This window comes from Chamaea fasciata, unplaced genomic scaffold (assembly GCF_029207755.1).
Source record: "Chamaea fasciata isolate MVZ Bird 193981 ecotype frontalis unplaced genomic scaffold, bChaFas1.0.hap1 SCAF_23, whole genome shotgun sequence".
In the NCBI taxonomy this organism is placed as follows: Eukaryota; Metazoa; Chordata; class Aves; order Passeriformes; family Sylviidae; genus Chamaea; species Chamaea fasciata.
The window spans coordinates 6,175,748-6,187,896 of NW_027094108.1; the positions used below are offsets into that span (position 1 = coordinate 6,175,748).

General features: G+C 49.7%; 1 protein-coding gene across 1 annotated transcript in view; it reads left to right on the top strand.

The window, feature by feature from the left end:
* The window catches only part of TMCO4 (transmembrane and coiled-coil domains 4), a 37,895-nt gene extending 26,851 nt beyond the window's left edge, over positions 1-11,044 (top strand). The window contains exon 14 of the mRNA XM_066202928.1: positions 8,826-11,044. Within this exon, the coding sequence (XP_066059025.1) occupies positions 8,826-9,158 (333 nt within the window). The 3' untranslated portion in view covers positions 9,159-11,044. The remainder of the gene's footprint in view (positions 1-8,825) is intronic.
* Positions 11,045-12,149: the final 1,105 nt, after the last annotated feature.

Here is a 12,149-nt window from a genome sequence, read left to right on the forward strand (position 1 = left end):
CAGAATCCTCAAATGAGTGGAGGATTAGGAGCCCTCAGTATAAACAGGAACTCACCTCCGAGGCCTCCGTCTCATGTCTCTCCTGATTAGCGTGTTTTTTATTTGACTGTCAGTAAAAAAGCAGAGAGAAAAATGTCCTCCCACTCAGCAAATGCAGTTAGAAAATCCTTCCTCATGGTTACAAAGGGGCTGATTTATTCTGTGGATTTATTTGACAGCACCTGTTAGAGACCAAGGAAGTCATGGAGCTGCAGGGAATTATCCTGATTGCTGTTTGTTCTCAGGGGAGTTTGTTCAGTAGAGTCTGAATTAGTATTTGAGTATTGCAGAACTGCTCAAGGAGCACCTTCAGGGAGGCTCAGGAGTCAGCAACAAGTCAGGAATGGGCAGTTTCACAGCAGCAGAAATCAGGGATGAACTTGCAGGTTTAGAGGCAGTGAGGATGTGTGGCTGGAAGTGCAGTGGAGAGCAGGGATGGATCTTAGAACTGTGGAATTGGTGAGGGGGAAAAAGCTCTCGAGACCATTGAGGCCAGTTGTTCCCCCAGCACTGCCAAGGTCACCACTAACCCATGTCCCCAAGTGCCACATCCACACAGCTTTTAAATCCTCCCAAGGAAGGGAATTCTATTGTTGCCTTGTGCCAGGGCTGAACAGCCTTTTCCATGGAGAAATTTTCCCTAATATCCAATCTAAATATCGTCTGGCACAGGCTGAGGCCGTTTCCTCTTGTCCTCTCACTTGTCACCTGGGAGAAGAGACCAACCCCCCACCAGGATCCACCCTCCTGTCAGCTCTCAGAAATGGGACCGAAATTTCCATTATGAGGGAAGACAGATTCAAGGCAGTCAGGTACATCAATGCCATAAGCAGATGGAAAGTCTGAATTTTGTGAGATCCAATTGACTTGGCACTTCTGTGCGTCAGGCTTTTTTTTCTCCAAACGCATTAAATTGTGGGTTTTTCCACTGTATTCCCAAGACTTGGAGCAAAGAATTAATTGTGGTTACAAAATGTGGATTAATTAAGAACCCTGGGGAGTTGGAAAGGCACAGAAAGGTTGCTAGTATGTCACTGCTCCTTTGTTTCACTTGTTCCCAGCAAGCAGTGCCACCTCCCCAAGGGCAGGATCAGAGGAAGAAGAGCTTGGAGCAGAACTCCAAGGCCGCTGTTCCCTCAGGGGAACATGCAGGGCTTTGTGGAAACAATTCCATCTGTCTGTTAGGCTGTGAGGTCACAGATACGACTTCCACACCTCTGGAATCATCAGTGGCTTCATCTTCTGTGCTCCTTGTTGATGTTGATTTGGGAGTTCCAAGAATCCCACATTAAATACATATTCAAAATGTCTTTCCCTTTGGGACACAAGCAGAGGGGTGCTGGCAGTGTCACTGTGTTAGAACAGAGGAAGAAACTGAAAAAGGTTTCCCAAAAAAAAGTGCAAACAAGGCCATGAATAACTTGCAGTTTGTTTTTGCTTTGTGGCTGACAAACCTCAAAGGCCGATGTCTCTCCTCGCTCCGGCACACACAGCTTGAGCTGGATGTGCTTTGTGGGAGCCTGGGGATGCTCAGCTGCTTCTAAAGGCAGAGAGAACCATTTTACAGGGCTCATATTTCATAAGGCTGGTGCCCAAATTCCCACAACTGGGAACCAGCAGAGTTGCCACAATTTCCTGCAGATCTACAGGAGGGATTTTCCCATTTCCCCATGGTGCCTGGAACACCTGTGTATCCTTCCACAGGGGATTCCCACATTGTCTGGGGAGTGTGTAGAGTGTTCACAGCCCCCAGCTACCCTGGGCAGGGTTGAATTCCTAGGACTGCAGCTTCTTCACAAGAGCTGAGGGGACCAGTGCCACGTTTGAGGGACTCACAGGTGGTCTGTATTTCCATCAAACACAGCCCAGCAGAGGAAATTCACTGTTCCTTTGCAGAGCCAGCAAAGTTGTGATGCCAGCACATCTTTCTCCTGTGGAACATAGCAACTGGCATCACAAATCACCTTTGACACGTTTTCTATTCCCACGTGGAGCACTTTGCATGTGGAAATGGGACAGTTCCTGCAGGCATCCCCAGGTCTTCCCTGGTTTGCAGTGGGCAGGTCTGTAGCTGTTGGCTTTGGAGGCAGCTTTCCCCATCCCAGCCCTTCCTGGGGCAATGCAGTGAGAGTTTTCCCAAAGTACTGTTCAGCTGGATTCTGCAGGATTGGCCACACAGAGCCCAGGCAGATGAATTAAGGATAGAAAATTCAGCTTTTAATTTCCTGTCCTCTGCTGGAACACAAATGCTGGTTCTGTATTATTTTTCTGCTCCCTTTGAGCTCCCACTCTGACCTCCTCAGCTAACATGGAAACAAAAGCCCAGCGCAACAGCCAATTAAAAGTGTTAATCAAGGGGAAGGCTGACTTTGCTGACACCTTGTGCACATCATGTGTTTGAGATGCTGCATTTAGAGCAGCTGAATTATTGATAGGAGCTGAATGTCACTGAAATACCACGAAGGTGTCGCTGCCCCGGTGACACTGGGGAAGGGGGAGAGCTTAAACTGTCTGCAAATCCCTGCGAGGTGGATTTGTAGGATATCACATTGCTGAGGAGAGACGTGGCACTACTCCACAGCTCTTGGAATTTCCCAAATGCCCGAGACTTCTTGCCCAGACACATTACTGCCATCAGCTCATGAGGGATGAGTCAGAACAGGTTGTTGTCCCCAAAACCAGCCAAAATTCCTTTAGTTAATCTCAGGTGTCCTCGTTTTGTGGGTTTGAAAACAGCAGAGATGGTAATGTTGAGCTGCCAAATCTTGTGTATTCCTGGAGCAAGATGGGGAGTGGAAGGGTGAAGTCCCTTTGGGTGTTACAGGAGCCACCAGCTCCAGGCTGGTCCTGATGCATCCTTCTAGTTATGGAGACCAAACCTCATCTCAATGGTCTTGTATGGAATCCTGAAAAATTTTTTCACAGTCCTGGTGTGATCAGTATGTCCAGTATTTTGGGTCATCAATATGTCCAGTATTTTGGGTCACCAGTGGTCTGCCGTGGTTTCTAGTGGCAGACACTTGGGTCCCCTAAGCTCTTCCTACAATTCAGTGTATCAATCAGTCTTTATTTTTCACATCTCTTGTCCTCCATGGCCCAATGTTCAAATTATTCCCCGGTGATAATTATATGCACAGTTTATGCTGGGTCTTTTAAAACACTCTTTAAACCATCAAATTTAAATAATTTCCACTTGGATTAGCACCAAAAAATGAGTATTTAATTGTAGCTACCTTACAAATGAGTGGCAGTCATTGGGGAGAGCATCAACAAAAAGTAGTCAACAGCAGCTCCACAACCAGCTGAAAAATCAATGGAAGAGCTGTTTCCTTCAGTGGGATGGCTGAGTGCATCACTGGCAACAGAGGGACATGTGTGAAGGCACATTTCCCTTGAAACTCTTTCAAGGACTAATTCAGAATATTAATTCCCAATTTTGTGCTGCCTGTTGTCACTACAGCTGCTCTCCATTTGTCCCTTAGACCTCCAGAAACTTGATTCCTCTATTTGCTTCCAGAGTTTTCTTGTTATATTCTGTATTTTACTTCTTTCCATCTTCCTCTTGGAATTGCTGAAGGTAAATTGAGAGTAAAGCTGGCAGAAATTTTCAGCAGTGGATGAATCCAGCAAAAGCCAGTGATTACTCAGAATTTTTAACATTGATCACAAAACATATCAAAGTTTGATGGAAAAAAACTCTTGGAAAAAGCTCTTGCCTTGGTGTGGAACTGCTTGAGGGTGTCTGAGGGGAACATCCCTCAATTACCACCGCAGAGATGACAATGACTGGATCAATCTGTTGTGGCTGAAAGATGATTGCAGGAAAAAATTACAGTCTGGCTCAAAAAATATCACTGCAATGAAAGGAGAACTTTTACCAGTCAAGTGAGTTTTGAAATGAGAAGAAAAATAAGAATTGAGTGCCTCATTCTGTCCACAAGGACTGTAATTGTGCAAAGGGATGATGTGAAAGCAAAGCCTCTGAGCCTCAGCAGGATAAATCTTTATTCTCTCAATTTGTCAGAGCAGAAATAGAAACAAAGAGGAATAATGCAAATGGCATTGTCAGGATTTCCAAAATAAATTCAGCTCTATCAGTTTTTTCTCAAATATATTTTTATTGGTTTCTCGAGGACTGCTGGTGCCCAGGATGCACCATTGCTGCAGGTGCCAAATTCAACTGGTGATTTGAATCAATTTTTAAATAAATCCATGTAAATTGCAGCTTCTATATTAGTGGATGTATTCACTGTCCTCACTTTGAGAAAACATTGTTTCCTGAGAATCCAAACAGAAGAATTTTATTCCTATTCTAACTTCATTCAGCACAGCCTGTGTCAAGGTATGTTGAATGTTTTCTGTTTCCTGCTGTGCAATCTGCTCTGTCTCTGGATTTTTCCAGCTCCTCTGCCCAGGCAGCATCAGGGCTTTGCCATGAGCTGTCAGAAAACTGTGAGAAAACCCAGGACATTTTCTGCCAGGCTGAGAGTTGAGATTGTTCATCTTGGAGAAGAGAAGGCCCCAGGGAGACCTCAGAGCCCTTGCCAGGGCCTAAAGGGGCTCCAAGAGAGCTGGAGAGGAACTTGGGACAAGGGATGGAGGGACAGGACACAGGGAATGGCTTCCCACTGCCAGAGGGCACGGATAGATGGGAGATTGGGAAGAGATTCTTCCTGTGAGGGTAGGGAGGCCCTGGCACAGGGTGCCCGGAGAAGCTGTGGCTGCCCCTGGATCCCTGGAAGTATCCACGGCCAGGTTGGATGGGGTTTGGAGCAGTTTGGGATAGTGGAAGGTGTCCCTGCCTATGGCAGGAGAGGAATTGGAGGATTTTCAAGGTCCCTTCCAGATCAAACCATTCTGGGAATCTGTGGGTGCCCTCTGTCATGCAGGATGTAGCCAGATTCAGAATTAAGGCTTTCACTGACATGTGGGAATATCTGTGACCAGAGAAGCCTGCCAGCTTGGCAGAGATGACTGGATTTTGAGGGACAGCCTGGCAGAGCTTGGGAGCCCTGCAATCCATCAGCCTGTGCCACCATTTGGGCTGTGTGGGTTCGGAGGCAGCGTCCAGAATGAAATGAGGAGAATGAGGAGTTTTTGGGAAGCAGCAGGGACATTTGAGCTTCTTCCCTTCTGCACCGACAGCTCCCAGACCTGGCAGCTCAGTTCAGAGCAGGGTTGGACTCCAGTGCTTGTCCTGGACGCCACATTCCCTGTAGCTTTGGGAAAAGGAGAGCAAACAATGACAATACCCAGAGGGGCTGAGCTGGCTCTGCCGTTTGGTTTCACTCTGTGTGTGACAACCGGGGCAGCTGAGGGCTCCTGGGAGGTGAGCTGGGATTATCCACTGAGCTCCAGAACCTGCAGCTCACTCCAGGGACTCCTTCATCCCCCGTAAAATACCATTTGCTGTGAAAACAGACAGTATTAGCCAAAAGGGAATCCAGAAGGATCCCCTCTGAGGTTGTTGCTGCTCTTGCTGAAATAACCAGGCTCTGCAGAGATGTTTGAACTTGAGGGGATTTTTGCTGCAGAATAAAGTTGCTCTTTGGACTTGATTGGCTTAAAACACATCAAAGCAGTGAAATTCTCAGGTGTATGAGTGACCTGTGCATTCCCCACCACACTGCTTGCCTCCACAGTGATTCCCTGTGAATCCATCGGGGGTTTGGTGCAGGGGAGCAGGAGGAAGGCACAGGTGAGCTGTCCTTCCCCAGGGAGCAGAGGGGCTGGAACACTCAGCTGAGCCCTGGCAGTTCCGTAGCCCTGCAGAGCATTTGGAGCCATGTGCACTCCTGTGTTGGCTGTGTGGGATGGGTGGAGGAGCTTTTATTGAAGGACACTGGACGGGATCTGGAGTGAGCAATGAAGTGTTATCTCGCTGTGTCGAGCTTGTCCCTGTGATGTCATTGTTGTGACATCAGTGTTGTGACTGAGTCGCCCCTGTGCACGTGTCTGTGGCAGAGCCAGGACTGTGGGGAATGTTTCCTTTCCCCTGGCCCTTCCCCTGCCCTTCCCTTGGCACACTCTGCTCCTGGGGGTCAAACTGGAAAGAAGTCGGGATTCTTAATCCTCTGTATCCAACAGAAACACTCCCCTGGCAGTTTAATCATCACAACTGATTGTCCTCAGTGACATTTTTCATACTTTTGGGTGGATTTGGACTTGAAAACCTTTCCAAACGTGCTGGGGTGACTGGCTGATGGATCCCCCTGGGCTAAGCCATCAGCTTTGCCCTCTGGAGATCCCACCTGGGGTGACACTGCAGTCAGTGCCAGAGGCAGCTGGCTCATGGCTCCCGGTGAGTCAAAGCAACCATAAAGTCAAATATGGCTGGGAGAAGTCATCTAAACAATCCCAATAAACCCACCCCACTGCTTTCCTTACTACAAGCAGAAATGTATTTGCTCCGGTGCTGAGCACATTCCTCCTTTTGTCCTAAATTCCCCCTGCACTTTGTTCTGACAAATATTAAACTATTTCTTTATTTCCCTTTAAAGTTTTTATTGACAATGTTGTAGATGTTCCCCTCCCATCTCCAGCAGCATCTGCCCAGCAGAGGAATTCAGGCTTTCAGACTGAAGATGAAAACAACCTTTAGAGAGCTGGAATTGCGGGGTTTTCCCGACAGGATGGCTTTAAAGTGTCAAGGCAGTTTGTTTGCTGTTCTTTTGCTGGTGGCTCGGTGCAGCAGACAAGAGTCCTCCCTCCGTCCTCTTACACTTCTCAGGGGTTGCTCTGGTCCAGCTTTATGGAATCCTCTCCTATGCTATCCTAGAGACAGGTGTGAGTTTCTTTGGAAGAGACTGAGCAGAGCTGCAGGAGAGACAAACTCTCACAAGGTCTCAGCTTCTCTTTCAGCTTCATGAGCTCCTCAGAATGGCTCATACCCAGCGTCTCTGAGGGATCGTGGTGCTCAGGGAAGAGGAATTCCCTGTTGTTTTAGTGGAAGCTGCTGGATACTGAGGAGCAATGAAAATCAGTCCTTAGGGTGGCAAAGGAAATTTGTTCTCTCTGCCTAATGACTCAGTAACAACAGGCTGAGAATTCCCGAGGCAGGGCAGGCAGATGGTGTGACTGGAGAGGTTCTGAATGCAGCAAACCAAGAGCCTTCAGCCCCGCTCCCAATAACTCCAGTTCCTTCCTGTCTCTGCTCACCTTGGCCAAGGCCGTGCTCATTCCTTCCTCCAGCCCCCCCTGAACAGTAAAAGGGTTGTTCTTTTCCACGGTTACTTTCATTAACTAACCTGTCCAAAAAATCCAGTGCCCATTGAGCCATCTGCACGGATTCAAGTCACATATTTGTATTCTTGATGTGCTGATTAAATCCTTCCATTTGCTCCAAGCCCTCAGTGCAGCCAAATGTGCTCCCCCTCCAAAGCTGCTTCACACAAACAGCTCTGGGGGTTGGATTTGTGGAGGAAAGGTTGTCTTTAGCTTTGGGAGAAGTGTGCTGGGAACCCTGGTTTGGGTTAGGAGGGACCTTAAAGCTCATCCAGTGCCATCCCCTGCCATGGGCAGGGACACCTCCCACTATTCCAGGTTGCTCCAAGCCCCGTCCAGCCTGGCCTTGGACGCTTCCAGGGATGGGACAGCTGAAGGATTGCTCTGGCATCAGGCAGGAACAAGCAGAGGATGAGTAGAGTGTCCAGGGCTGGGGTGTTTACAGAGCTCTGTGAAGAGCTCTTACCATCATCATCCCTTCCTGGGGAAGTCATCCCTGTGTCTGAGAAGCAGGAATCCTGTGACTGAGGTTATGGGTATTCCCTGTCACCGAAATTCCCTAATTACTAGCAAGGTTTGGGAAGATAAAAGGCCAAGGCAGCTTGCTGGCTGGGTGAGGAAGATTTAAACTGCTAAAAATTAGATTTACCAGAGATGCTGAAGTATCTGGGGATGTTGTTGGTACATCAAGTGCTCGGGACACCTGGAATGGGGAACGAGTTTCAGCCTTTCCAGCCACATGGCCTTTAGCATCAAGAACCATCACCTGCAGAGATTTCCGTTCCTCCTGTGCCCTGATTGGAAGGGAGCTTTACAACATCCATCTCAGCAGGGGTTATCTTGTCATGGAATTATCTTACAATAAAACTGTCTGGGTTTTTACACGTACTCATGACCTTTATTTGTTTTATGAACCCATAACTCCTGGGCTCCCGCTTTTATACAGGGCAGAATGGATCAGTGCAGCTTCCAGCCAAGAATCTCAGCTTGGGAGCTCTGTGAGGTTTAATGACTCTGTCCTAATTTAAATAAGATAGTCTTGGCTTTTATAAGGCACCTGGAGGACACCTTTAGCAAGAGCAGGCAACTGAACTAAGAGAACTCTCCTGCCTGGGTGTCTCTCCCCACTGCAGAGCTCCTCCTTTACCCTCCTGGCCCCCAGGATTTGAGGGGGGAAGCTCAGCCAGGCCCAGGCTTTCAAAACATCTCAGAGGAAAAGTCATCCAGCACCAGAGTGTGCCCCAAACGCTGCAGCCACTTCAGGCTGCTCGATGGACACCTGCACTTAGCCAGTGGTGGAATCATCACTCCTGAAAGTGTTCAAAAAACATATGAATGTGGCCCTTGGGGCCATGGGTTAGTGTTGGCCTCGGCATGACGGACTTGATGATCATAAACATCTTTTCCAACCTTAACAATTCCATGATTCTGTGATTTTGTCCAGCCTCATTCTTTCCATCTGTCAGAGCCAAACCCAAGGCAGTGGTGGCTGTTGGGATGAAGGACTTGGCTGAGCTGGATCCCTGTGGGTTCCCCACTCACAGAACTCTTGTTCCCTGCAGGTAAACGGCCACCTGGACTACATGAAGCAGATGGACACGATCCTAAATGCCGTGGGCATTAAAACCAAGGAATGCCAGCCTGAAGAGAAGGGCAGTGGCAGTCTTTTTTCCCCTCAAGCCAAGAAATCCCAGCGGGCAGCTGGCAGCGAGGCTCGGGGAGAGGAAAATACGAGGAAAGAGGAGGATGAGGCTGGGGGTGAGGCTCTCCCAACCAGCTGCTCTCACCAACAGAATTCCTCCCGCTCTGCCCTGGGAGAACCCTCCCCTCCCTGCCCAGACTGCTCACACAGCACGGACAGCAAGGACCGGGCAGCGGGGAAAGGAGCAGATTAGGGCAGAGCTGCTCAGCCGGCACAAAACCCGCTGTCGGCACATCAGCAGCACTGGCATTCCCAGAGGACGGGGCTGGTGGAGCTGCAGTTTCCAGCCCCTCCGGAGAAAAGCGTGGCACTGGCTTGGCACTGGATCAAAGCGCTTGGAGCAGCCGCTCACGGCACCTCCCCGAGGCGGGAGAGGGCTGATTCCTGCCGGAGTCTGCGCTGCTCCTCAGGAATCCGGGACAGATCCCATCCAAATCCTTGCAGGAAGCAGCTGCACCCCCCCGGCACCATGTCCCTGCCGTGACTGGGGGAAGCAGGTGGCTCTGAGGGGATTTTAAGCATTTCACAGAGAGGGGTTCATTCCTAGGAAATGAAAAACGTTTTTCCACTGGAGATGAGTTTGGTTTGAGGATCTCAGGTGTGTTCCAGGCTCTACCTGCCCCACTCTAGACAGATCCACATCCACTCTCTGGCTCTGTTGACCAGGAGGGGAAAGGCTCAGGCTGCCAGGCTTCCTTCCCCCACAAAGCTGCAGCTTTGCTGCCAGGGCTTGGGCACTTTCCATCTCCAAGACTGTTTCCCTATCTCCAGGCTGGGCTTGGTGGGTGTTGGAGGCCCTATTCCTGTTAGAAACATGTTTGGAACCCTGGGTGAAAGCAGCAGGAAAACCGAGGGGGGTTTTGAGGGTTTATGAAAATTCCTCCTGAGCTCTCCAAGCCAGCAACCCACTGAGATTTTCCTTTTGTGTCCCACAGACATCTACAGCCTTAAAAGCACCGTCCAGACACATTTTTTAATTGGCTTAGAACAAAACCAGTACTTGGCATGGGATAAACATGGTTCCGTTTGATTTCTACCTCCATCCTTAGGAGTGAATTGGCTCCACTCTCTTCATCCTCAGTCTCAGAGCAGAGGGAAGGACCCAGCTCTACATCCCCTGCCAGCACAGCTCCAGAACCTTGTGGGAATGATCCACATCTTCCATAAAAGCCCCTTTTCTGGCCTGTTTTGCTGCTGAGCCCAGGCAAGTGCATCTGGCAAGAGTGTGGCAGGCGGGTAGCCCCCCTCTGGGGCACCTCTGGGGTTTTATGCTTTGCCACAAGGGAGGGTTCAAACTCTCCCACCCCCATCTGAGGGTCCTGTTGACTCATGAGAGGAGAAACATTGGGATTGCACCTTCCAATTTTGGTTCACACAGGGTTCTCCCCCTCCTCCTCCTCCCCGCTGACCCAGCAGCCACGTTAATCCCCCCTCTCCTTCCATTCCCACTTCCTGTAAACCTTACCTGCAGATCATTCCTCATGGAGTCAGACACAGCTGGGTTTGGGGGTGATGCTGTGACCCAGCAAAGCACCATGGTTTGGACAGTGCCTGGCAATTCCTCTCCCTAAATCCAGCATCCCAGGGAGCTCAGACCTGGCCAGCTCTGACCTGGAGTGGTGCCTCGCTGCGGAGATGGGAGGGACTGGCTGGGGGATCCCACAGGGATGGGGCTGTTTTGCCAGCTGGTGTTAGTGCCGTTGGCTGCAGGGGTGGGATGAGATTTCTCTGCTCATCTGAGGGTTTGTCCACAGGCCAACACCTAATTACACAGAACTGCCTGGATGAGACAGTAAGGAATGATTGCTTTTGAACGTTTGGCTTGAAGCGGTCCCTCTCTCGCTGTCCATCTCCCAAGGCTGATTTGGTACCTAACAAACTTCCAGACTCCACAGTGCCTTTTTCTGCCCCTTTTTACCTCAGGTTGTAATCCAAGCTTGTATCCACATAAAGCCGTTGTGGGATGATGCACATCTTGATCTGGGTGCTCAACACCAGCCCCAAGCTCCATCTGTGGCAAAATGCATTGAACAGTTTGAGGTTTGAGCCCGTGCTCAGCCCTCGGCGTGTCCCAGTCACTCATCCCTGGCTCCTGAGGGATTTGTGGGAAAGAAATGCTGGGTTGGTCATACAAACTCCTGCTCAGTTCTGGAACATCCGTGGGTAACATGGAAAGAAAATTGAAAGTGGCCTGACATGTGGCTGCTTCTTCCAGCATCCTGTATCCGGGAGATGCTCTGTGTCCATTTGGGTATCAGGGAGTTCCAGGAGAACAGTCTTGGAATTAGGCAGAAGGCTTGGAGTGAAGGGTCCAGGGAGGGCACAGCAGCCAACTGCCAGCCCAAAGGCACTTGAGGAAGAGTTTACTAAAATAATTTTACTGATTTTTTTTGAAGTGCCCACTTGTCACATTTACTCAGTCACATTTACTCTGCTTATGGCTCTGGGAAGGGGGCTGGCATTTAAAATCCAATATTCCTTTAAATTCTTAGTTGAAGAGGAGGGGAAAAGTGTATTTTCTAATTGCATCATTGCGGACATGATGGATTGTCTGTGGGAAGAGAGATGGTCCTATGCCAGGAGTGGGAAGCTGTGGGATGGAGCCTGTGGGAGGAGCTGATCCTGTTACTACTGCGAGACACCCACGAAGCCACCTTGAGTCGCACCCCACACCCCCAGTGAACATCCAAAAATCGGTGTTGGACATTGTGCGCCAAACTCAGCCCCCTCAGTGCAGCTCTGTGTGACGAGACGTGGCGGTGCCGCTGAGCTGGAGCACGCTGTGTGACAGGAACCTGAGACAGACACGACTCCAGTGAGGAGATCCAGGGAGACTGGATGTTCCATGGGCTGAAGCAGCCCCAAACCTCAGCGTTCCTGCTGAAGCAGCCCCAGACCTCTTGTCCATGAGCCACAGGATGTTTTTCCACCACTCCCCTTGGTGCACTTGGAGGACATCTGCTGAGCTCTGTGTGTGCAAAACCAAGCCTTGGTTTGAGGTTAGGGAGACAGAGTCTGGAATCTGAGGTTCAGACTCACCAGAGGTGGAAAGGTTAGGGGATGGCGATGGTGAGCACAGGAGGGATGAAAGAGAGAGATAGACAATGCGGGTTAATTCAGCAGCAGCACCTGGCTTTGCATGGTTCGATCCATCTTGTGATAGTGCCCGGACCCACCGTCCCCT